Genomic DNA, 26,681 nt, shown 5'->3' with positions numbered 1-26,681 from the left:
TGCGAAAAGAGACAGAAACAAAATTATCCATCTTGATCAATTGTAAAATAGTTTAATTATTATGCAATTATTAATGTTTCTGATAGTTTGTACGAAGAATATTCAGAGCATAATTTAATAAATTAATAAAATTGCTATAAACAAGTATAGTTTTGACGTTCCAGAAATTTAATTATTATAAGTATTTTTTATAGCTAATATTTTTTTAATATACATATATACATATATAAATAAAAATATATATATGTGTAATATACATATATATGTATATTGTAAAAATAAAAGTGTTAATTACAGATTTTCATTACAACATAAATCAGTAAAAATCAATAACTCTTCATTTATTTTGAATATTATATTATAATGGCAAATTCTTTGAGACATCGCTAACAATTCCTCATACGAGACTCTTCTTAATGTGCCACTTCGCACTTTCTACGTTTCTTTATCAGTGGAACCTGTGTCAGGTGAGTTTTGTGGGAAAAAAAGCTGGACATAGTTTCGCGCGCTGGATCGTCTTACGCTAACTCGCACGATTTATCTGCAGGTACATCGCGACGCTCGAATCGTCGCGAAACATTGCAGTGCCTGCAAGGGAGGTTCTCGCAATCACTTTACGTAATTCGACGATAATAAAAAAAAGAAAGGTATCACGGACTCCGACAAAACGCGGAACGAGGTACTTTTCTATGAAATCGACCCTCGGAGAACTCTCTTGTTGGATCAGAAATTAGAGAAGTCGCGAGACCTTTAGCCCGAATTTTCTATAAAAGAACCTAAAATCTCTCTTGTACTCTTCTTTCACTTGCTGAAAAAATTTGGAGAATCCTTCCAAAATACTTCACGAAACATATCGTAATAGATATCAAAGATATTTTTATCTTTCATTGAATAAAATTTACTGAATAGAAATATCTATACTATCAGAGAATTAATATTTCAAAATCATTTTATTTTCATTACATATTAAAATATAAAGAGGTAGTGTTGTATGTAAAACTTAATTCTAATATTAAGTTAAAAAATAACATTGGCTATCTTTCATGTTTTCTTTAAATTATTAGATACAAAAAACAATTTTGCAAAGAACGGAGACTAATCTTTTTCAATGATTTCTTTTAAAAGTTTCATCGTGACTATGTTGCTTCATTTTTTCAACTTCCGCTGAAAAATTCATCCCGCATTTCCTACGATACGTCCACACTCCCACAGTGTATACTCAATAAAGGGCTTGACGCCATAATGTGGTGTCGTCGCTGTTGTATCGACAATATGTTCCGGATCCTTAATAACGACAGCGAAGCGGTATTAAGAGGCATTACAAAGCAGCGGACACTTGAATGCGCGTCGAGGAGGGTTCGCGCTCTTGAAAAGAGCATCTGAACACGAGGAACGCTGTTGGTCCCCTCTCCCTACCCTTGGACGTTATTATGAACGCCCCTTTTCTATCCCGTGTTACCGTGTACTTCGTCCTACTCTTGTCACCTCCGGCGACACCTTTCTCTTCCTCTTCAGCTGAGACATCCCTGTTCGCAACACTATTCGACCAAATGGTACACGTGTAAATGTACACGTGTAAATGTACATACACTTTTTTGATTCACTTATTTAATAATTGAAAGGATTTTTTAAGCATGAGTAATACGAAATTATAAATTGGTTCCACACAAGCAACTCTGTTTCATTTTATTTATTTTAAAAATCATATTCATATTTTTTTTTAGATTTATTTATGTTTCTTAGTAATCACACTCAAGATTATCAAATTTATTGCTATTAATTTTTATTTAAAATATATTTAAATCAAATAAATATCCTTTAGCATAAAACTCATATTGTAAATTAAAATTCATCGTACATTTTATTGTTATTACAATTTATTGAGGAAATTTGTCGAGGAATGTAATATTTTATACTGCAAGCATTGAAATTTAATACTCTTTACTGAATTGAAACACATAAAATAAAAATGCAATGTTAATACGAGCGAATAAAGCTCTGAATTTACGTTTATGGCGAACAGAAAAAGGGGGGTGAGAGAAGTTTGCAGGTTTCGCGTTACATCATTGTCACCCTGGAGTACCCCCAATAGGCAGCCACTACATACATAGGTACTGGATGTGCACGTCAACCCCACGAAAATCCCCCGTTTACGTGTCTGTGTCGTCATATTCTTTGTTAGAGGGTGGTTTTCAAACGATGAAATTGGTTCGGCCTCGTAATCGAGATTTATTCAATTAGTTATCACATTCTTTCTCAATCCTTTCTATGTATAAAAAAAGGAAATATTTAATGCAAAATGCTCAATGTAATCAGAATTCTGCAAGAAAATTTATGTGTATTTTTGTACATTTTTTGTAAAATTTATGTACATTTAATAACTACTTTTTATTATAATTATATAATTTATTATTATTATTTTCGATTAAAAAGAAAATGTCATGAAGATTGCAAAACATAAAGCTTTTATCGTATCTAATTCCTATACTAGAGATATTTTACAATATATATTTTATATAATATGAAATTTTACAACTGTTCTATTAATGTCTTTAATTTTGTTAAATATAGGAAAAAACTGAAGTATGTGTTCCAGAATGATGCTTCGGCGAATTTTTCTAATCCGTGCATGACAAACGATGCCGATATTAGTCGGCTAATTCTTTCACGCTACACGCATATGAAGATGACGTTTTCACGAAGACGAAGACGAAACGCTGCCTACGACGATTCTTCGAGCTGACCGTGCAGATCACGTCAAGGCCGCGTTGCCTTTTATCGGCTTATCAAGACGTTGGTTACACTGAGTTGCTCGTTCGTGCTGTGGGAACTAAAGAATCATCGCGTCATACATCTAGGAGATGTATTTATAGCGTCTCCAGGAAGGATCTCCTCCACGTGCAAAGCTGATTATAGCGCACTGAGAGTGCAAGCCATACATCACCGTTTTCCCGTTGACAAGTTGTGCAATAAAGTAGAAACAAAATATTATATTTTTAAATTATTGTATAAACTAAATTATAATAAATTAGAAGTTTGTATAATAGAAAATTATTGAAAAGAAGAAAGAGAGGAAAAAAGAAGGGTAGGAAAAAGAAGGGAAGAGAGAGAAAGAGAGAAAGAGAAAGAGAGAGAGAGAGAGACAGTAAAACAATTTATAAATCCATGTTTTTGTAAAGCTAATTTTTTGCTGAAGGTAATGATTGTATAAGATTTTGCAAATTTTATTTGTGAAAAATATCATATTTATAAAACATCATTGTTAAATTTTTGTCACATACATAAATGTTATCTAAAGACATAACTTTTGCTTATTTATAAAAAAATTGAATTAACATTCCATGTTGATTTATTGATCTTCATGGCAATATATAGATATATTAATCAGTCAGCATTATATTCAAAGACATTTCTGGTCTATTAAGATAACACGTGGCAAAAATAAACACAAAGTCAAATGTTAGAATAAAAATAAAGTCAAGGTATTCAAACAGTTTCATGTGTGTAGTGCAAACTAAAATAATATTTATTTAATCATCGATATTTCTTAGTGCATGTATACCCACCCAAAGCTCACCTATTAAAACCACAAATCTGTCAAAATATAAACCTGATCTATCAATTTCTTCACAAGAATCCTCTTCAGGGAACCCGGGCATTATTGTGTTCACCCAAATAAATTTTCTACGAGTCCGTACCGAATAGGCATGCTTTTCAACGCTTGCCTGCTCAACAATGTGTGACGTAGTCTCTGATAAAAATACGGGACTTATTTCTACAATTGTTATATATCATAATTAAATAATATAATATAATTAATAATATAATATAATTAATTGTATCAAAAAATTGTTAAATTAAATTAGTTTAAAATAGTTTAGATCATGTATTATAATACTTTTCTGACATAAAATCATCAAATTAACAATCACAGTTGCGCACAGTTAATTTAATTATTTTATAAGTATCTAAAAAAATATATTTAAAAAATATATTTTGTTAGTTAAAGTAATAGGAAAACGACGAATCGTCTATGTGGTCTAAATGACATCGCGCTCGACACTTCGAGCTAACGAGTTCGAAGGACGAAAGGCGGCGGTGGTGGGCGATTCGTGCAACCACGGTCGTTTATTAACTCAACCCCCTGCGGTGAGATATCACGCGCGACATAACTTACGCTTGGACAGGGTTGCAAACTATACTACACATACAGAGCAGGGATTACCGTATATAACGACGCTAAGGTTATGGTGTTACACGCGGATGGTGGAGCGGCACCGGTGTCCAGTGACTCCCATGTCGGCTTGTTATCCGGACCGCCCCGTCGTTATCTGCAATTACCCCAAAACAGCCCCTAGTTTATAAATTATAGGCCGTCTCCGTACCCCGCCGCCGCACACTGTACCTTCCCCTTTCTCCCTTTAGCTCTTCTGCCGTTCTCTGCTCTTCGCGCGCGAACCATCCCTATCGGATCCAGCGGTACATCTGTCATCAAACGCGGCCAATTACTTTCAATTATCCCGGTCACCGCCGCCGTGTTATCACCGCGAGCGTGTATCGTCCAATGCGTGAAGAATAAATTTCTAGCCAATTAAACGAAATTGTGCCATGATAATTGCTAATTAGATGTGCGTCAGCCAATTACAAATGCGATTGAGTCGCGAATATTGAGGCACCAATTCTTTTCCTGCGGTTTCTTTCTTCTTATTTTTCGTCGATAATGTTTGTTACTATTATTATTTATAAATTGTACAAAAAAATGTAATACATTTCTTGTGCTGTCCCATCGCATTTTTTCGAGTTTTTCAGACCCGTTTGATTAGATATTAAATTGGCGGAATAATCGCGCGTTACGCACGGCTGTGTAATCCGTGCTACAAGAAGTAATCCTTGTTGAGAGGAGCGACGATTTCTCCGGTCGCAAGTACCCATAGGCGTAAAAGGTCCTGGATGCGCTCGCAGGCGACAATACGATCATCTTGTCGCGCGCCATTGTTGCGAGAGATTCAATGGACATTGCAACAATGAGCCATTGACGACGGTGCGTCGCGTTGCGTAAAGGGAGCCGTGCGAGGACTCCCCACGGCTAGCATAAGCCTGCTTGACTGTACTTTTCACGCCCTTCCACGACGCGAGATTATTATATCTCCGACCCTTCGCTCGGCGAACACCAAATAGACATCTGCTTTCAAAAGGCGTAATGCCCATGTATATAAAATAAAACGCAATTACATGAGGTGTATAAATATTTTGCTTTTTTAATATTAAATATTACTGTCTTTTTTTTTTAAAGATCTCATCAATAACCATTTTCGTAAATATTACAAAGTTCTTCGAAATAAACAAGAAGTAATTAATCATTATTTTAAAAATAATTATTTTTAAGTAGTTAATTATCATACTTTTCTGGTTTCTCCAAGAACGCAACAGTTGCAAAAATAATGTGATATTTTTCTCAAACTGCGAGAGTGCCATGGTTGGTAAAATTTTAATATCAATCATGGAAGCGATGTACATACAATGCACGATTGAGTGAACTTGTATAACAGCCTTTATTTTATCAATATGATACAATTTTAATAGACTTATGATACACTATGATACGTAAAACTGGAATCCATCTCCTTGTTCTCGTGATCTTCGCGGTAATGCAGATTTAACTGCTGCTATAGGTCAAGCGATATGATTCATAATTTGACATTATTCCACCGTAAAAACGTTGCGATTCAGCAATTTAAGTCATTACGCATTGCTCTCATTTCCCATTGTTTCACAAAAAGAGAAATGCGAAAATCGTAAAGAGATGTTTCGAATGTTCTGCTCATTAATTTATACTGTGAGACATAAGCCGCTAAATCGCGTCGCTAACTTCCTTAATCTACTATTCGTTAATATCTATGGTATAAGATTGACTGTAGCACAAAAATACATTTTTATAATTATAGCTAGACCTTGCTCGTGTTGTAGTATCACGATACCGCGAGCACGCATGATGTCCATTCGATCTTTCCAGTTTTTTTTGGTTCAGAGACTAGTTTTTTGTTTTTTTTTTGTAATTATAAGAAGATGGTAGAAATTTCAGAAACTGTAATAAACTAAATTGTGTAGTATATTTTTTAAACGACAGGCAACGTGTTTGCTTTAAAAGCGAATTTACCTAGTCTAGATTTGCCATATATATTTTTTTTAATTAAAAAAATGCATGTTTATCGCATTTATTGCAAAGTACTTATTGAAGAATAGATTAAAGATCGTCTATTGGTATTTTATTCTTTTTTTAAATCCTGTGAATCGTCACGATACTCGCACAATCAATGCTGCCGGCCACACTCACGAATCGACGATTGACAAATCTTGGAAATACAACATATGATATTCGTAATATTATTTACATACGAAGTAACTTTAATATGCACTTGGAAGACAGAGGTTTATATGTTATGCATATATCGATAAGTTTTTCTTTATATATGTATATCTATACGATATATATATATATGTTCGCGCGTAAATATGTATAATTTTTAATGTATGCGCGAACGCATACACCTTACACTTAGGTACGTTAATTCGCTAATAGTTATATTATTTATCGCGCGCCGTCGCCAGCGATCAGCTATTTTCAACGTATAAATTAATTGTTCTTTGTTATTTTCCATATATATAATTCCGTGTATCTCATAAGTGATAAAACCTCGCAATATAATAACGACATTACATCGTAATTTAAATAAATATACAAAGTTACAGTAATTTTGAATTTTATATACGCCAGGATATCATTGAAATAAATTATCCGTAGATTTCTAAGAGTACACGTTTACTGTAAAACTTTACAAATTTTTAGAAAAAATTTACTGTAAAATATAGAATACTGGAATGTGTGAGAAAACTCCTGTGAGAAGAGATCAAAAGAAGCTTTTGCGTATGAATAAAAATAAATTTTAAAATTGTTTTTGTATTCATAAAGTAAACGCTTCACTCATAATACATAATTATAACTTCAAGGTTCATATATTTACATATGTAATATATTGTATGAATTCATCATGCGCATACGCGCCAATAAAATTGCAAATCAAATGGAAATATTTTCATGGCATATCTTCGTATTCATTCTTATTACAAAGTTTATTATTACATTTCTTAAATTGACATATTCATATAAATATTCCGAAGAAGATTTGATAAACGTATACAGCGAGTATATGTATACATATGTATATACAGGGAAAGTTACTTTGAAAGAATAACTCGTTACAGTTACTTTTTATATTTGTAAAATGTTTGATGACTTTTTTATAAAGTGATATCCAATTGGGTATATCACTAATTAATCAATTCAACATGAAATCTATAGTGATTATAGTTAATTAATCGCAACGTGGTCAAACATAACATTCCCTTTTTTAAAACTTGCTTATGCACGTTCCATATATATGTGATATATTGTAATTTATACGTATACAAAATAATGATTATATTCGTTGTCGTATTCAAAAAAATATAACTGTATTTTATCATTACTGTTACTAAGAAAATATAAAAAAATTGTTATTAAAAAAAGTAACTATAACGGTAATGGTGTTACTTCCCAACCCTGTATATGTTAAATACATATACATACACAATTTCTTACTTCGTATTATGTAAAGTCAAGCGAGTAATATTTATGATCAACTTGCAAATTAGTTTGGATCACAATCCATCTTCACTTAAGACATAAACAGCAACAAAAAATTAATAAGTTAATTAAATTTTATATTTACATATTAAATATTTTAATTAAATATTATTGTTAGACTTAAACTCGCACATTGGTAATTTACGAGACTACGTTATAGAGATAAAACATAATTAGAGTACAACTAGTGTAAAAAATGGGAAAGAATCTGTAAATTATGGACTGCTATGTACAATATAATTAAGGCGTCACATCGAAGTGTATTAACATTTCTAATACACCCTCATTAATGGTAATCTAGGTATACCCGTCTATTTAATAATGTTAGCTGCCGAAAAGGACCACCTTACATCTCCGAAATATCGAAGTCTTATTTCAATTTTTTATATGAATTAATCCAAGTTAATATTATTATCTCTCTATACTATATTTGTTATTACTATGTGTATATAGTTACTACTATATACCTATAATAATGTTCGCGAAGGATAAAGATACATTATACTGTAAGAGTTACGCCGAGAGAAACAATTTAATTATCTTAATCGTATGTTGTAAGTATTTCGCGGAACATTAAAATATATGTTTTTGGGCATTCTAAAAAATTATGTAAAATTTGAATTACTTGTAATCAATAAAATTTTTGTAATAATAAAATATGTACTTAACTAACAAAATTTTAAAGTATTTTTCTCCAGTGCTCATACAAATATGATGATGTGTAGATCAATATCTACAAGTTGGAAAGCCTAATTGATACAACCATCCGAGTTTGCGATTGTGAATGTCATCTTTTTAAACCTCAAAAACATGGTGTTGACATTCAATGCGATTGATATGTTGCGCATATACTAGCAATGAAATTCCATTATCATTTTGTTTTTTGTAGTTTTGACAATTTTATAATACTTACCATATGAATCGGTAATATCTAATTCCATGTGTGTATATTATGCATTAATATGCGACTGTTTCAATTATAAAATCGGTAAATGTCATGAATGTTATAAATATCAAGACATTTTTCTAATTGTAAAGATGAATAATCTATGAGAAAATGTAAAACAAAGATTTTCTTCAAAAAATTAATTTTTAAATATAATTACTTAAGCAAATTAAATAATAACAATTTTTTAAAGACAATAGAATAAATCTCAATGCTAATTAATAAAAATTAATATTACTTTTATGTAGTATATAGCAACTGTTATATTGCAACTGTTATAGTATAGTGCAACTATTATTTTTTTAAGTTATCAAAAAAGTAGTTTAAAATATTCTTTAATGTTTATAATAGGATATCCTGGATATGTACTCAGATATGTCTATCTAAAAGATTTCTTGCGCGATATTCTGTTTTATAGAGCCAGCTCTGAGCCGGACTTCAATTTAATTGTCAATGGACTCATTAGGTATTTTCGAAGATAATCGCTGATTCATTCCGTGATAATTACAAGAAACGTTGATGTGTGTTATGTTCAAGTTTACAAATAAAAAAGACATATTCGAAAGATAAAATTTCGGAAAAAACAAATCTTTTTCTGAATGATTATTAGCGTGTGTTGGGAAAAACTACGTGTCGCTCGCGAACGGCGTCGATTTTTTGGCGATACGTATTTTTTTTTGGCATCGGTGTGACAGTGGGATCCCCGGATATTATTTATTCCATCGTATCGTATTTAACCTTCTTCACCTTGAAGTATCGGTAGGCCGCGTAGCCGGTGATCGTCAGAAGAACCGCAGCAGCCAACGTGGAGCCGACTGCAACTGGCGCAGTCTCGTCTCTGTTGGCCCGCGCACTCAGCGAGGTGCACGAAAACTCGGCAGCAAACTCGTTGTTCTTGAACTTGAATGGTTGCAGCTTCATGTCTCTGAAATGTTCCATTTTTATAACAATATTGACGGTAATATTTTCCTACAGGTTCTAACAATAGATCAAATTAAGAAAAGATTAATAGCCGATAAGAACCTACGCAGAACTCGCCCACGCAAAAGCTTCAATAGTGTTGATGCTTCTTGATCCTACAAACTTTTTGTTTGGTTTATTTATTGTTTCTGTCAGTCTAAATATTTGGTTTCATCTTGTCACATCGCGATTATCAATCACTCTCATTTTACCTTTGACACGCACAAATACTACGTCATCGCAGCGCATCTCATTGTCAGTCTTGGTCAGTCTTCTTTGCGTATAATTGTTAATTGTGTAAAATAGATGAACTTTTTTTATTAATGTTCACTAATTGATTATCGATTTCCGTTAATAATCTCTTTGCTTACTATTTCTTTTACTGCATTGGACGTCAACATCTACATCAAATGGCTTTTTTTTATGTAATTACTTTGAAATGGCAATAATTTTGTGACTTGAAGAATCTCATATATTACTATAAACTTACAACACGAAGTACTAGATCCTGCTATCAGTTAGTATTAAGTTAGTATTATTATGTAAATTTGTATTAAGAATAGCCAAAAACCATAATCGAAACGTTTGCGATATGTATTATTTAATGAATTTAATGTAATAAATTTTATAATTGTACATTGATTTTTGTCTAGATTCTTATCGACTATTAATCTTCCTTTAATATTTGAAAAATTCTCTTTTTATGCAACTAACAGGAATGAAAATTTTTTAATACACAATAACATATTACTTATATCAGCTGCATATATTATTAACCTATGAGGAAATTCTATATTTAGACAAAATGGCTAATCGATTTTGATAAATGTTATGATAAGAAGATCACTTTCGATATTGATTTAACTTTCATATCGATTTACGTTTAGCTTCAACACTTACAGAAATCTAATACTGACCAATTTAATACTAGCCAATTTATTACTGAAAGATAGTAATTAATTACTTATTTGAGATACTAAAGGAACTGAATAACAATACTTTTAATACTTCAAATAAGTAATCAATTAATCTTTCAGTATTAGATTCTGTAAAGGAAATATGAGATAAAATTAAATTTACTTTAGCTAAATTGAAATTTTTTGTGTCTGGTTCACTGTATAAATTTAAAATACAATTTTTGTCTGTAAGATTAATTCAATAATACTTTAAAGTTACCTCAAAAGTACGCTGGCCTGATTTTTGCCGTCGGTAAGCGGAATCTCGGTTTCTTCGGAACAAGCGTACGATTTTCCAACCGGTGTAGGAAATAGCATGGAGCTGTGTTTCTGGCCAGTGCTTAATCGAATAGTCTTATCTAAAATATCGATGAAATAGTGAATTTAATATTTATAATTAACAATATATAAATATATTACTCAATTCTTCTCGCAAATGTATATCAAATATTATACATCCTCAATAATTTTTAATTTATAATCAGTTTTTTACGATAAAAGCAATAATCTATTTAAAATAACGTAATATATTTTCAATCTATTCAATAATGTAATATATTCAAATTAAAAAATAAAAACAATAGGGCTGCGAGCTGAGCTAGATGTTTAATGTTAAATTAATATAAGTAATAAATTCCATTTCAAATAACAATTTCAAAAACAGACGTTCCGATTCCTATTGAGTCATTTTCAATGTTAAATAATTTACAAAATTTTAACAGTGTAGCTGTAGATTATAAAAATAATATTAATTAGAAAAAGGTAATACTTTGCATATTATAGCTCTGGCAGGATGGTCATTTTGACCATTTTTCTATACTTCTGCCTATTGGCGGTCTTCTTGGCTTTGTTAGAACAATGAGCAAAATTTTTATGTGCCTTGAGGAGCGTACCATATCCCACAGCGTTGCCGATTGTCGGTAACGTTCAACTCAGTTGCACACAAGAAGGTAAGTCCTAAATGGTGTAACTTCTCTATCGCATGGCCTGTGGTGCGCACGCTTTACATAGTTATACGGATCTATAATTTTTAATGTCGATTCTGAACGACGAAATTTGGTTAGAGAAGTTATTCTTGGCAAAGATGTGATACTCTCGGTGGTTTGCCATTGCCTTCCGAGAGGAGATACGAGCGTAGAAGATATTGTTTGGTTCGGCCGGGAATCGAACCCGAGATCTTTAACATTGCAGACCAGTGTGCTGTGCACTTTGCCACGCTCGCTCCTAAGCAAGTAATTGTTTATTATCATGTCGAACCGAATTTGAGCATAGTAAATGGTCAATATTTAAAACGTGGTAAAGTCGAGTGTACACTTTTGGTTTGAAATAAAAAGGATTACAAACCAGTAATAAAATAAACTGAAAAATGTTTGTGTTCCATTCTGCACAATTGAATCAAATTATTTTTTTAGGAAACAGAAGCGATGTATATTTGTTTTTTTATATACAAAAAATTTTTTAATTTTTGTACAAATATTGTTTATTATCGAGAGATCTTGCAACCAAAAACTCAGGATCGAAATTCTCTGTATATTTGAAATATTATAACTCATTTTTATAACATGTACACTGTTCAATTTTATAACAGACACCGTTGGCATTTTGTAAATTATTAAACATTGAGAATGACTCGATAGGGGTCGAAAACGTCTGTCTTTGAAATTGTATCTACTGTTTATATTAATTTTGCATTAAACATTTAGCTCGGCTCGTAGCCTTATTGTTTTTATTTTTTAATTTAAGTTATTTTCTTTTATTAATTGTAATATATATATATATATAATTATTTAGTATAAATTTTCAATACAAAAAGATTTGACATTAAAAATAAGTCAACGTATGCGATTTGATACTATTGCATTTTCATTTGTACGAAATACTATGCAAAAACCAATAATAAGACTGCGCTTACTTGGCTGAGCAATGTGTTCGAAGTGTTTGTCACTGGAGTTATAGGTCAGCTCGATTTTTTCGACGTACCAACGTTCACCACCAGGTGTCTGGAAAGTAAAATCATATATCTCGTTCAGTATAGCGAGAAAATCTTACGAAACTGATTATCCTTTTATACAAAAATTAAGATTGCTAGATCAAAAAAAGACAATATAATATGACTTATTCCTAAACACTTTGCTATATGTATAGATAACATTTTATGTTACTCGATGTCTATATCTTCCTTTTTCTAAGAGAAAGAGAGAGAGAGAGAGAGAGAGAGAGAGAGAGAGAGAGAGAAAGGAGTGTAACTTTTAATAAATTTCTACTATTTTTATCCCGCATGTTGTATAGTTACTCGAATCGAAGCATAATTTGAGGTGGAATATCGTGATAGCTTTTAGCACGCAATTAATGATATGAAGGTGAAAATGAAATGAACTATATCTTGATGAAAGGGTCATATATCGATTTTCGCAAACTGCATTGTGTCTGGCAATCCAGATAATTTGTCCCTTGTATAATTGTCCCTTGACCCAAGAATTTATCTCTCAACACAGCTATGAAAAGAAATATGATGTTATGTATAAAAGATTACCTTAGCGAAGCTCCAAGATAATACAAAGGCTTTCCATTTTAATGACATTGTCACCGTGTTTTCATTATCGCAATTTCCGGTCACAGTTGCATCGTCAGGTACATAGATATCCGCTTCCTGGAAATAAATATCAATTATATAATTATCTATATTCTTGTTTTCAATAATCAAACATTTCCTTCTTTTTTCGAAATTTAATTTATATATGTGATTCTTACTTGATATTCGCCGAGTTTTGTCCGATACTTGACAATGATAAGCGCATCTACTTGAAGAAGAATGCAGGCTTGTCCATTGCTTCCGTCCAGCCGATACAAGGGTTGTTCCGTGAGAAACGGTTTGTGCGTGGTCGACGTAGTTGAGGGCACAATCGTGGTTGTTTTAAGTTCGGAATTAACTATTGGCTTTAAAAAAAGATTACGATATATAATAAGATTAAAAAGAGAGAATGTCATTTATTTATAAAACGAAACAATAAAATTATCTATATTGACTCATAAAATTATCTATATTGACTCATAAAAAATTATCAATGAAAATTGTTTCATAGAATATTTATTATCTAAAAAATTGTCTTCTCTTCCTCTCTCTCTTTTGCTGTCAATAAAATTTTCATTTATAGTTCATTATTATTCTAGACAGATACTTCCGCTTAAAAGCTTATGACCTTCTATAAAAGGTCATTTGTTATTATGTTATTGTAACATAAATGTGACAAGTTTTGCAATAACAATTTTTTGTTGTAATAACAACTTTGTAAGTGACCAATAATTAATATAAGAGCACATAATGTAAGGCAACATTACAACATTGTGTACATTTGCAATTATGAAACATAAGAAAAACATGAAACAACATCAAAGTCGATGCGGGTGGCAATAGTAAAAGTTTCCACTAGAACGCCACGAAGTCTTTGCACGATGACGTCACATAATATCATCGAAATGTCAAGAGGTACAGTAAAAGCTGCACACATCGGATGTTATAAAAGCTTAACGCCAAAGAGGTTAACAAATCCATTGTAAATCTATTGACTTAAGCGCAAGCTTGTGTGAAAACTCAGGAGAATATAATAAAATTTAATAGTTACAAAATTTATAAAGTTTCTACCTTGCCAAGGAATTTCTAAAACTTAACGATCTTTCATTTTCTTGACGTTAAAAATTAATAATATTTTTAAACCCGTAATTGATTGATTATTGTTAAATTAATACATCGTTTTTTGATTTAATTTTTTAAATTTGGATATTCTATAATTTCGTTAAAAAATTATAATTTTTTTTATAATAACGAAAAAATTATTTAAGAATACGAAATGTCTCAGAAGTTTATGACACAATTTTATAGATCACTTAAATGATTTTAACTTTGTACAAAAAGATTAATATGAAAACAATTTGAATAACACACACACAAATAAACTGTCACATATTTAAAATTTCCGTTATCTAATATTATGTCAAAGTACTCTTATAAATACACTTATAATATCAATATCATAATGTCTTACACAACTATGTCCTACAAGAATCTATTTTATTGAGTAAAAACAAGTTTTTAATCCCTCCATTAAATATTTTTTAATTAATATATGTAAAATTTAACAATGTAAATATAAAATATTTTATATAAATATCTTTGTATCTTTAAAAACGAATATTCCTTAATTCTTTACTCTTATTTTAACCGTCGCATTGCGAAATATCACGACAAAATCTTCGTTTAGAGGTCGTAACAGTGCTAGTGGCATTTACAGCCGGAAGTTATATGATTATCATGCGACAGCGATGAAATGTAAATTGTACATACAGCACGTATTGTTCAATGAAATATTTGCAAGCAGCAACAGGCTACGTTTAGCAAAATTGATAAACAAGTTGATACAAGAGATTATGTTAAATCGAGATGATTCCATTTCCTCTATGACATTTTATGACTGAAGCAAATCTAGCTAATCTGATAGCAATGCTTTATAAAGATTAATACAAAAAATTGTAAATATCCTGTCTCTAAAGTCATATTAAAAAAATATTTTGTTTGAGAAAGATCAACCTAGACCGTTATCGCAATACGTAGAAAATTAGCCTTCTCTTATATTCTCACTTAATACGGTCTTCTCGTGTTTGAATTTTATTTTTACCGTTTGCCTTTTTGCATGTACATACGTATAAGTTACAATTAGCGTCAAGTGTGAACATTAAAACACAAGAGTAGATTAAGGGGCAGCGAAATAAGGTCAAGGTTTAGCCAAGAGCTATATGAAAGTTTTGATAAGATTGCTTTATATATGTATAATAGTACTATAACGCTCCTTTATTCCACGCATTATCATACACGATTATTATAGCGATGGCATAAAACCGCCCGCCAGTGTGGCTGCATGGCATAAGGTCAGACTTGAAAAAGCACAGATCCTTGGGCGTGTTCGGGTTCCCATTTGGGTACTCCCCGGTTGTCATGTCATACTTGTTTAACTTTCGATAAACAACAAGAATGGAGTAAAACTTGGGTTGTACTCGGGGTGGGGATTCAAACACAGCCCTTATTGAAAAGATTTTCAAATTTTTTTTTAAAATAAGAACGCACATAATTGCGCAGTATCATATAATCAAATAATAATGCCAGACACTATCTTTCTTAGGGAGCGTTAATTATCGGATTTAAGCCTTGGGTTAAGTAAGCGACCGTAATAAGCAGTAATACGATTACGCGCAGATTTAGTAATGCAGCTTGCGTATATAGGAGCGGTCGCCGCCCACTACTGTAAGGACATTAGCATGTATATGTATATACACGGATATACACGATCCAATGTGGTAATTTTTTTCCCTTCGGCGGCACGTTCCACGAATCCATTTAAATGATTACTCCTGCGTATAGGCATATAAGTCGCTGTATTTCTAAAAGTGCGTATTGGCCACTGAAAGGAGTACTGTATATATGTATATATAATTGTATTATAATTTTAAAAAATTAAAAGAAATTGAGAGGTCTCAAATGGCCGTTTAATGCATAAAATTTGAAAAAATTTTGTTATAATTTTATGTGAAAAAAAAAACAGAAAGAGAGAGAGAGAGAGAGAGAGAAATTACTATAATTGATAAATAGTGGAAGTATTAAATAAATTTGTTTACCAAGGGTAACCTCGTTCTCGGAGTAGGGTAGTCCAGGTAGACTTTCGGCATTCTGCGTGTAGTATAACGTTGTTCGTCCACTTGTCGCGGCATCGGCGAAGGAACAGGGATACTAAACGCTATGCCTAAGACACACCCTGCCGAAAATGATTTCAATAAAATAATTATGTCGCAATACATTGCATCGTACATATAGTAGTTTTGCAAAGTTCAAAAATAAATTAGAAAGATTCGTAAAACGCGCGCTATCAAAAATTTATTATTTAATTTATAACATTTATGTTTCTCGCTATTTTTATATTGAATATCTACTCAAGAATGTAACTTTCAATTCTTGTTTCAAAAAGTTTTCTCACGTTGCCTAATTTCTCCAATTAGATACAGAAATTAGGATTAAGAAGAAATTAGGGTGAGAAAACATGTGCGAAATATGAAAGTACGCCGAAAAATCAAATGAAATAACTTCTATTAAATATTCCATTAATATAATCAAAAGTAATTTTATTCTTTTTTATATTTAGGAAGCATATTGCCAAACATAATAATTTAGTAATAATTTGGTAACTAAATATTTAGAAAAGTTATATTGTTTTTTGTTATATTAATCAAACATTTGATTGAGATTATTTCACTCAACATTTGATAGCTATTACCAGATAAAAAAAATATAAAATATAAAAATATATTTTGTATTTTTATATTTAAAATATATTTACGTATTTAGATTATAAATTATCGATAAATTAGAATCCTATATCGGTCGAAGCTAGATCTTAAATGCTTAAATAATTCGATCTTGAATCACTAAATATGCTGTATATGTACTTGACATATATACCACACTTGTAGTCTAACAAACTGCGTGCCGAAAAATTTCCGGACTATATAAACGCAATTAAAACTGTAGTAATCTCGCGAATTAAATTAATTTCTAATCATTTCGATGCTCAAACAGGCATCATATTTCAAAGATGTTAATATGCTGAAAAAACTGTAATTAAATTTATTGCGAAAAATATTATCTCGGCTGGGAGTCGAATCCGGATCTCTTGTATTCCATACGAGCGTCCTAAGCCATTAGACTACCGAGGCCTTAGTAATATTCTTCGCAAAAATCGGTATATGTAAAAAAACAACGAATTATTTAAGCATTTAAGATCTAGCTTCGACCGATATAAGATTCTAGTTTATCGATTGTGTTCTCACATGTACGGTCTAAAAATGAGATTATTATTATTATTTATTATAAATTATATTTATATCTTTGATCGTAAGAAAGAAGCACTCGCATGACTTATCTAAAAGTTGTTAACTCGTGACATTTTGTTAAAATGACATTTATCACGTCAAAACGCAATTATTTGTCTTCCTATATTCATATATTCAAATCAATAATATCTACAGTATTAGAGTCACGTAATTACAGAATTGAAATACCAAGGTATATCTCGAAAATTATACATACAATTATAATAAGTTCAATAGGAATTAATTAGTATATCGATACACATTGAAAGTACATCGACACTAAATTTGATTATTTTTTTCATGACAGATAACGTAGATGTAGAAAATAATTTTAATGAGCTTTTTATATCCAAGTTCTTGACGTTTGACACTTTTCATAAATCTTTGACATGTCATATGGAATAAGAAATAATTCTGTGCATATCTTTTATCGTTTCGTATGTATTTTTAGCTTATTCTACTCTTCTCTTCGTGTACTCCAAACACCTGAGTAACCACGAGAAAACTCGCTCACGTAATCGTGGTAGGACTTTTTTTCATTCGAATGACAATGTCTTCTCTCGCATCTGAGACTCAAATGGCGCGATTCGGCAATTATACTTGGCGCATCCTCGTGATCACGAACAGGCACGATTTCGCTTTTTACGATAATAGCGAAAACACGTATCAATACAGTCCCTTCCTGATCAGAAAGAGTTCACGACTTTTTCTCTTTGAGAAAACTCACACAATAGAAAAACCGCCCTGGAGTGTTCGCCCCGACGTGCCATAACTCTGCCGCTGCTGATTCTACTTCTTGATACACTTCCTGATCAAACTAAACGAAAGAAGGAGGAAGAATATATTGTTACACGAAAATATATATATAAAATCGCGCCCGATACGTATGCCGAGACGGTTGCTCGGTGGCGACGTTCGCGAGGCTTGTGAAGAGAAGCGAGAGAAAGCTCGGGACCGTGGACGGATCGATAGGACGGCTTTCAGCATGCGCTACTACGCGGCTGCCGTTCTGCACAACGCGATGGAAAAAGCACTACTCCGACCACCGGTGCCACCACCGCCGTTTCCCCGCCGATGACGTCGTCGTTGTCGGCGTCGGCGTCGGCATCGGCGTCAGCATCGACGTTAGCATCAGCCGTCTCGCGCGTTGTCAGAGACTGTTCATTCACATTAGGAGTGCATCGAATCTACGTGCAACCCAAGGTACACACCAAGTCAAGAGAAAGTCAAAATGACTTTATTTTGACACCATGATCAAGTCAAAACGATGATTCTTTTTAATTACAAAATTTGACTGTTTATTGACGATAAGAATCAAGATAAAGTCATTTTGACTTTTATTGACTTTACGTGTTTCTTGGAAAAGCCTCCACAGTTTTGTCCAAACATAAATATAAAAATGATATTAAGACAAAATGGTTTTTTCGCCGAAATCCTGAAATCCTTAATTTGTTGTCGGCGCTTTTTCGTTTCGCCGAAAATTCAAGAAAATTGTTTTATCTTAGCTTCTTCCTCTCCTTTTGCCAATAGAAATTAAAATCTTTATTGTAATTTTTCCTTACTTTGGTGTACACTGAGAAATAATTTTGCTCGAAGAAATAAATCGAGAATTTATAATATTTGCTTCACAGTCCAATAATTTTCATATTTGCGTGCGCTCGTTATTAATGATAGAGATCTGAGATGCGTATCTTTTCAGGAGAAAAAAAAAGAATTAAGTTATAATAGAGGAAAGTATAATTTTTTTTCACTCGCATAAAGTCCCCTGTTGAAAGAAAGATGTAATCTTGTGTCCCGTACAATCTATTTCAAAACTTTTCTAATCATAAACACACCGGGTGTTTCGTAATAGCTCGTGTGCAAGCTCCGTCACAAACTTCCGCTTATACTTTTTCATTCTCGCTACAGGCGAAGACGTGAGACAAATACATGCAGGATCTTAGAGGTCATATTTCGATGACCTGACGTGGGCGGCTCGTTATCCGAATGTTCGAAATCCTGTCGAACTTTCAATCTCTTTTCGAATTAGGAAAACGTGCGGCTTCCACAGAACATCTTAAAAATTCCATTATTACTTACGAAAATTACGTGCAGCATAATGTAAATGCATAATGAATTGTATCTGTAATCTTTCATATCTATATTGTATCCTCTCTAAATTCTTTGTGGAATATCGTTCTAAAGAGTTCTAAAGAAAATTTGTTCTTGAAAAAGAATGGCTCAATTTTTAAAGTAAGATTTCATTCGACAGAGTGTGAGATTCACTTTAAAAGTTTTAGAAAATCTATATTGTATCTATATTGTGTATTTATAAGGTATCTGTATATCCAGTGCAATTGTGCGATAGATTTTTTCTTTCTTGTAACATTTTCCAAGCAAACAAAAAGCTGACGTCATTTGCAGTTATTTGATGTTTTTATCGAGATATGTATTTCATGCATTTTTTTCTTAAATTTTTGAAAATATTCAATTTACTACGATATTTAAAATAATTATTTTCGCATGTAATTGTTGCACATGAATTATGATTCTTTGTAAAAATGTCACCTGATTTTATTGTTTTTTTATAGAGTTACAAATTACATTTTCTACAAATTAAATTAAATTTTGCTTTAAAACATACTATTTTTAATTTGAATAACCTTAGTCTATACATATGTTATATTATATTATATACATTATGTAACAGCATTTAAAGGTAACATTTAAAAATATGCGCGACAATACATGTATGTGAAAAAAATTTTTTAAATATGTAGTAAATTAGACATTTTTAATAATTAGACATTTTTAATAAAATATAATTTTAATAATATGAGGAAAAATACACAAAATCCGTAATAGTTATACGTTTTTACATGTGATTCGTACAATTGTTTAAAGTAAGTTAGTTCTCACAGAAACCTTTCGTCTATTTCTCGTGGAAAATTTCTCTTGGGATTTATCTTGGGATTTTGCTCAAGTAAATGCAGCCGGTTTGGTTGCAGTATAAGGAACAAAACTATGGCATTTACGTGACTGCCGAGAGCATTCCGATAGATATGTCGAATGGAACGGGTTAACATCGGACTAAAAGCATATTTTCGTATAAACCTACAAACGCCCACGAATATATGGACACCCACGCGAATCTCCACTCATTCTGGTTTGATTAATAATTGTAATGAAATTGTCTATATCGTTCGCGTCTATATATACGAGTATAGTGTGAAATCGACACATAATTGAACTGTAATTTTATGTGATGTAACATTACATTTACATTGGTCTGCTTTTTTTTGACACATGCTGTTGATAAATGAAGCAACGCTGTGACGCTTAATTATTCGTTCATTATACTAATATTGATTCATTATCGTAAACAGCTAGTGATTGTCTATTTATTTTGTGACGATTCTTCACATTTTACATGTGGGAGTAAATGGGAGTCGACTTTCTTTCACTATTTTTTTTATCGATCTTTGAAAATGTCGTAGACGTAAAAATAATATACGAACATATATGGAAAAAAAAGAAAAAAATTTAGTATGAATTATTTTATTCTTTAATATTTAAATTCTTTAATATTTTATTGTGGAAATCGATACTCTTATGTGATATATACTACTCAAGTAACTATTCATGATTGCGTTTCGAGACTAAAAAAGATTTCGGAGGGCAGCTTACAGAATTAGATATATACCTATATAAATTTACACGAAAATATTTAAGTACTATAAGATCCGCTTTGAGAATAGGATTTCTTTTATTTAATTAGATTTATTTTTATCAGTTACAATTTCAAATTATAATTTGATATTCTTAATTTTTTTCTACACATTCATTTCATACACATTTTTCTACACATTTACATTAGTCTTCCGAGACTTTGAAAAATGTTAACGCCCACGGCAGCTCGATGTTGTACCCCTAATAGCACAAGTCTCCAAGGGATGTTCCAAAGAACATTTAGGGAATATCATGTCCTAAGAATGTTCGTCAGAACGTTCCTCGAATAAAGTGTGCCATTAGGAGTGTATCTTGAAACAAGATAAAAATTATAAAAGTGAGCAAAATTCATTAGATGTACTGACCAATAAAATTATGAATATTGTAATAAATTTGCTCACTTTTGTAATTTTTACCTCATTTCAAGTATTGGCAGCTTTTTTAAAAATTCGTAGCAAAATATATATCTATATATATTTTTTTGTAATATTTCTGAAATAATTATAATTTTGAAATTCCAAAAACATTTTTTAATTTAACAAACTCATAGATATAAAAAATATATATTGTATTATATTAAATTGATCTCCTTTTATATTGATATAATTTTAAATAAAATATTTATAAATTACAAATCAATAGGTAATAGCGCTACGAGCCAAGGTTAATACGTGTGATCAGATTTAAATAAAAATCTCTAAAAAGATTTTTAGATTAAAGTCATTGTATGTTTATGTTATCTTTATTTTTATTTAAATCTGATCGATTTAAATAAAAATAAAGATAACATAAACATACAATGACTTTAATCTAAAAATCTTTTTAGAGATTTTTATTTAAATCTGATCACACGTATTAACCTTGGCTCGTAGCCCTATTACCTATTGATTTTTAATTTATTGAACCTTGTTACCATTATGTATTTATAAATTACATTTAAATAATATTTATTCAACGTGTGTGTGTGTAATGATTTAATTTCTATCGTTTAATTTACGAGGGTCGTCTGAAAAGTTTTGAGCCTAACATAGAAACAAGTAATTTTTCGATCAAATTCAATTTTATTTTTCCACATAGTCTCTTTTTAAGTCGATACATTTTTTCCAGCGATGCCCCCACCTCTTTGATCCATTCAAATAATACTGAGCGTCTTGCTTTGCAAAATAGGCGTCTGAAAACGTTTGTAGACGTCGTATACAAGTATATTACGAGAGCGTTAAAATATACACGCAATCCGACATATTCGTTACTGATTAGAGAAATGTTTAATCATGAAAAAACGTGTATAGATCTAACCTATTAGGGTTAGGATCGAACATTGGTCACGTCTATTTTGACCAATAAGCGCTTATTTGCGCTCATGCTTTTACTGCCCTACCTCGATGAAGGCTGTATTCCAAATTTACTGCCTGAAAATGCGACAGTTTATGTTACGTGCACTATAGATTTTCAGTACAGGCATTCAATTTTGGAAAATAGTCCATGGGTGCGTTCCGATATTCACTGCCAGTGCTGAAAATCTACGTAACGTATACTGCATAGTTTCAGCACTGGCAGTAAAAATCGAAACGCACCCCATATAAGCATTTGTGAGCACGAGTATGACGTCATGAACGCATCTCTGAGCGCTTACACCACCAAAGCGAACATCGTTAGCAATGCTTGTAAGCGCTTAAAGCGTGTAAGCGTGCAAACCGAACGCAGCCTTTATATACATAACGATCGACCTCCCGTTTTCCAGCGATCCCTCTACAATTGCAGAAGATATAAGTCTGTTTTTTATGAACTAGTGTCTGCTTTTTATGCACTTTCTAAACTAGTACACACAATGCAATAAGTTGAAGCGAAATAAATATACGTTTGTTTCATTTCAACTTATTACACCGGTTCAGAGTGCAGCAATAAAAAACAGACTTATATTATCATCAGATATTATCTTCGTGCAAAACGTCTTCAAGAATTGCTTCTAGATCTTCTAGATGACACTACTCATGCAGAAAATATGCGGCACAAAAAACAAGTTGAAGTTGCCAGATCAACTAGATGGCGACGGCAGTTCCATTGCCGTGATTGCCGGCTGATCGGAACTGAAGAAAACCGGACCAGAATCGTTGATCATCGCAATCGTGATATTCGCGATTGCAAGCAATTGCGAGCGAGAGTGGAGAACCTGTGTTTTCGCGGCGATTTAAGCAGTTCTCAGGATACACGGTAAAATTTGCGACGACACTGTATGGTCAATCGCAGAAACGTGACGTTGATGATTGACAAGAAGTCTCGGAGGGTTTCTCGTGAAATATGCTGGCTTTGAAAGTAAGGCAGAAGAGCGTATCTGGCACCGCGTAATTTCCAAGAGTTGCGAGAACGCTGCTTTTGGTTTCTAGGCGACCGTTGTTAGTTGCTCCTCTAGAAGCACTCGTATCCTTGGAAATTTCCTTCTGAGAAGCAGCTCAGCCGTTTCCATCGAACCCGAAGGGAAGATGTCGTTCGAAGATGAGAAACGTAAGGAATCGCTTTCAGTTAATAATTAATCAAATAGAGAACAATCGAGGGAATGTAAAGTATCCTGATGTCTCTTTCTTTATTTCTGTAAATAGAAAAGTTTTTGAACATGCCGTCAGAAGAAAAGAGAGGCTTTTACAAGGGAAAGGTAACGACTCTTGATCAGATTTCTACATGGTCAGAATATTGGGATAAAAACAAGTCTAATATAACCAAGACCGTTGAAAAGGCTGAAAAAGTCGATGAGACCCTAGCTAATAAAGTATGTATGTGGCAAGGAGACATAACGTCGCTTGAGATAGACGCAATTGTCAACGCTGCTAATTCGAGTCTTTTGGGAGGTGGTGGAGGTATAAGATGTTCTCAAATATTGTCTGCGTTCAGCAAAAAAAGCAGCTTTGCAATTGTTGTAAAATTCTTTAATAAGATAGGTTTATACACTTAGATCCAGTAAGGAACTAAGAGCAATATTATATGCTAAAGGATCAATTATACATTAAAGAATTTTATTTTTATGACAGTTGCAAAGTTGTTTTATCTGATGAACGTATGTATTTTATAACTTTGTGTATTTGAGAGATATAAAATGTTTCTATGTATGAAATAATGACAAATATTTTAGTTGACGGAGCTATTCACCGAGCAGCAGGACCATATTTAAGGAAGGAATGCATGACGTTAAAAGGATGCAAAGTTGGCGAAGCTAAAATCACAGGGGGTTACGAGCTGCCAGCTAAATGTAAATAATTTGTTGCACAAAAGAGCTCACAATCTATATCTTATTATAAAATTAATTTAATTAAATTGAAACAAAATGTATTTTATCTATTTTAGATATTATCCACACGGTTGGTCCACAAGGTGAGAAGCCGGATAAATTAAAAGAATGTTACGAGAATAGTCTGACTCTGGCTAAAGAGAATCGTCTGCGTACTATCGCATTTCCATGCATATCAACTGGAATTTACGGATATCCACAAAGGCCAGCGGCCAAAGTAGCTATATCGACCGTTAAAAAGTTTCTCCTCGATAATAAAGATACCGTAAGATTGCACACGCGTTCAATAAATTGTTACTTTAGTGTTTATAATCATAAATACGCTTCAAATTTTTATTATAACTTTTCAGGTGGACAGAATCATCTTTTGCTTATTTCTGGACACTGATAAAGACATATATGAGGAGCTGTTGCAAAAATACTTTGCCCTTGATTAAATATTTGTTGATAGATAAATTTCTACTTCAGCAAAGTCCTTCACAACGTGTTTGGTGTAATTTTAGATATTGCATTTGAAGAATATGTATTCAACACACACATAGAATTATAATATACTAGATAGTTTGAGTTATTTTATTCTTTTCCCAACTTTTTTTATTTCCAAAGTCAAAACGAGCCAATTCTAATCGTTATATATTCGCGAATCTGATGAATTCGGATTTTCTTCAACTGTTATGAAAAGTTATTTATGACAAATGTTTCTCACAAATTTAGATAATTTTACATAATCTCTTTGGATTTTGATCTTCAAATTAAAAAAAAATCGCTCAATTACGATGGATTAATAATATACGATATTGCATAGAATGAAAAAATTATTAACTTTACACGTTAATAAAAACAATTAGATCTTGATTTTAAAAGAAATTCTCTGTATTTTCTTAAATTTTTGTACATTCAAACAATACCGTATGTTGTGACTCTGTAGGAATGTTGTCTCGGGGGAGGGCGAGAGGTCGCGAGTTAAATTTTAAAATATAAATAATATAACGATGATATATCATTATTATAATAATAAATTCAATCATTTGCACTATACATTGTTTAGTCAATATTAAAGGTTATTTAAATTTTATATAAAGTATTCGATTACAGTGTTATAATATAATCAACTTTGACAATGAAATAATATATATTTGACAATATCATTATTATACTTGATCGTTTAAAACATTTATATACCTCTACATTTAACTTTGCTTTTTGCATTTAACTTTGAGATTTTGTTAATTTCACTTGTTATATTTACTATGGCAACTTTTGCAGTAATATGCAGTAACCTAGCATATTGCAAGTGACCGAATTCGCTAAAAGTAATTTTGTCGTAAAATTAAAAATTAAATTTCAAAAACTTGGAATTAAAATACTTAAATACATTATATATAAATAATTAATAATTTTTAATAAAGATAATTTAAAAAATTGTAAATAATTCATTTAATGTCAATTAATTAATAATTAATAATGATTATTAATTATTGTCTTTAATTGTTATTAATTATTGATAATAATAATATTATTGATGATTACTAATAATAATTACTACTAATAGTACTTATCAATAATAGTTTTTAATAATAATTGTTAATTGTTATTTATTAATAATAATTATTTTTATAAATTATTAATTACAAATTAATTTAAATTAAATTGTGCGTGACAGCATGATAGGCTCATTTGCCCTTATATAGATAATCTATTTGAAATTATTAGTTCGTTGAGCCTTTAGAGATTTTGTTAATTTTTAATTTTTAAATTAAATTATTTACAATCTTTTGAATTTTTAGAATTTTGTAAAGTATAGAATTTTCGAAAATCCACGATAGATTTGGGATATGATTTTCACGCGATATGATTTACTGTTCGATACTGCTGTTCAAAATGCTTCGATTGTCCTGAAGTCAACAGCTTTGAATTTAAAATACGCTCAGCTAGCTGAATGGCTGATCCTGGCGACTGGCGCGCCATCTTGAGTGTCGACGATGGCGCGTCGCCATCATGGAAAACCCGAGGTGCCTGTGATATATGTGCGTGGCGATAGGTGGGGGATGGTCGGTCATTAACGCGGTGTATCTCGGAGACGGGAAATTTGTCACAAATGGGCGAATATTCCTGAACACCGAGGACCGGCCCGATCGTACGAGCCGCGAACTTTTCGCGTTCGTGTCTCGCGACACGGCACGATAAACAGCAACGCCGTCGTGCTCGTCGTTGCCGTCGTGGTCAAGATCG

At 31.9% G+C, this 26,681-nt stretch overlaps 2 protein-coding genes across 3 annotated transcripts in view; one reads left to right on the top strand and one right to left on the bottom strand.

Annotated features, from left to right (window-relative positions):
- Nucleotides 1-9,004: 9,004 nt before the first annotated feature.
- The window catches only part of LOC108722989 (lysosome-associated membrane glycoprotein 2), a 91,883-nt gene continuing 74,206 nt past the window's right edge, over nt 9,005-26,681 (bottom strand). The window contains exons 1-7 of one of the 2 annotated variants that reach the window (XM_018448404.1): nt 18,189-18,440; nt 16,214-16,350; nt 13,298-13,483; nt 13,080-13,196; nt 12,459-12,546; nt 10,767-10,905; nt 9,005-9,555 (exon numbers count right to left, since the gene is read on the bottom strand). In XM_018448404.1, the coding sequence (XP_018303906.1) occupies nt 9,345-9,555; nt 10,767-10,905; nt 12,459-12,546; nt 13,080-13,196; nt 13,298-13,483; nt 16,214-16,350; nt 18,189-18,231 (921 nt within the window). In that variant the 5' untranslated portion in view covers nt 18,232-18,440 and the 3' untranslated portion in view covers nt 9,005-9,344. Of the gene's footprint in view, nt 9,556-10,766; nt 10,906-12,458; nt 12,547-13,079; nt 13,197-13,297; nt 13,484-16,213; nt 16,351-18,188; nt 18,441-26,681 lie in introns of those variants that run through there. The other variant, XM_018448405.1, reaches the window with a different exon arrangement.
- On the top strand, nt 23,227-24,992 carry LOC108722990 (macro domain-containing protein CT2219). The gene is made up of 6 exons (XM_018448406.1): nt 23,227-23,482; nt 23,554-23,671; nt 23,767-24,021; nt 24,294-24,410; nt 24,506-24,714; nt 24,800-24,992. The coding sequence occupies exons 1-6, from the start codon at nt 23,468-23,470 to the stop codon at nt 24,884-24,886; spliced, it is 801 nt and encodes a 266-aa protein (XP_018303908.1). The 5' UTR covers nt 23,227-23,467; the 3' UTR covers nt 24,887-24,992.

Source organism: Mycetomoellerius zeteki, unplaced genomic scaffold (assembly GCF_001594055.1).
Source record: "Mycetomoellerius zeteki isolate Tzet28-1 unplaced genomic scaffold, Tzet1.0 scaffold221, whole genome shotgun sequence".
Lineage (NCBI taxonomy): Eukaryota > Metazoa > Arthropoda > Insecta > Hymenoptera > Formicidae > Mycetomoellerius > Mycetomoellerius zeteki.
The sequence above is the reverse complement of the archived record's forward strand: the minus strand, read 5'-3'. Positions and strand labels throughout refer to the sequence as shown.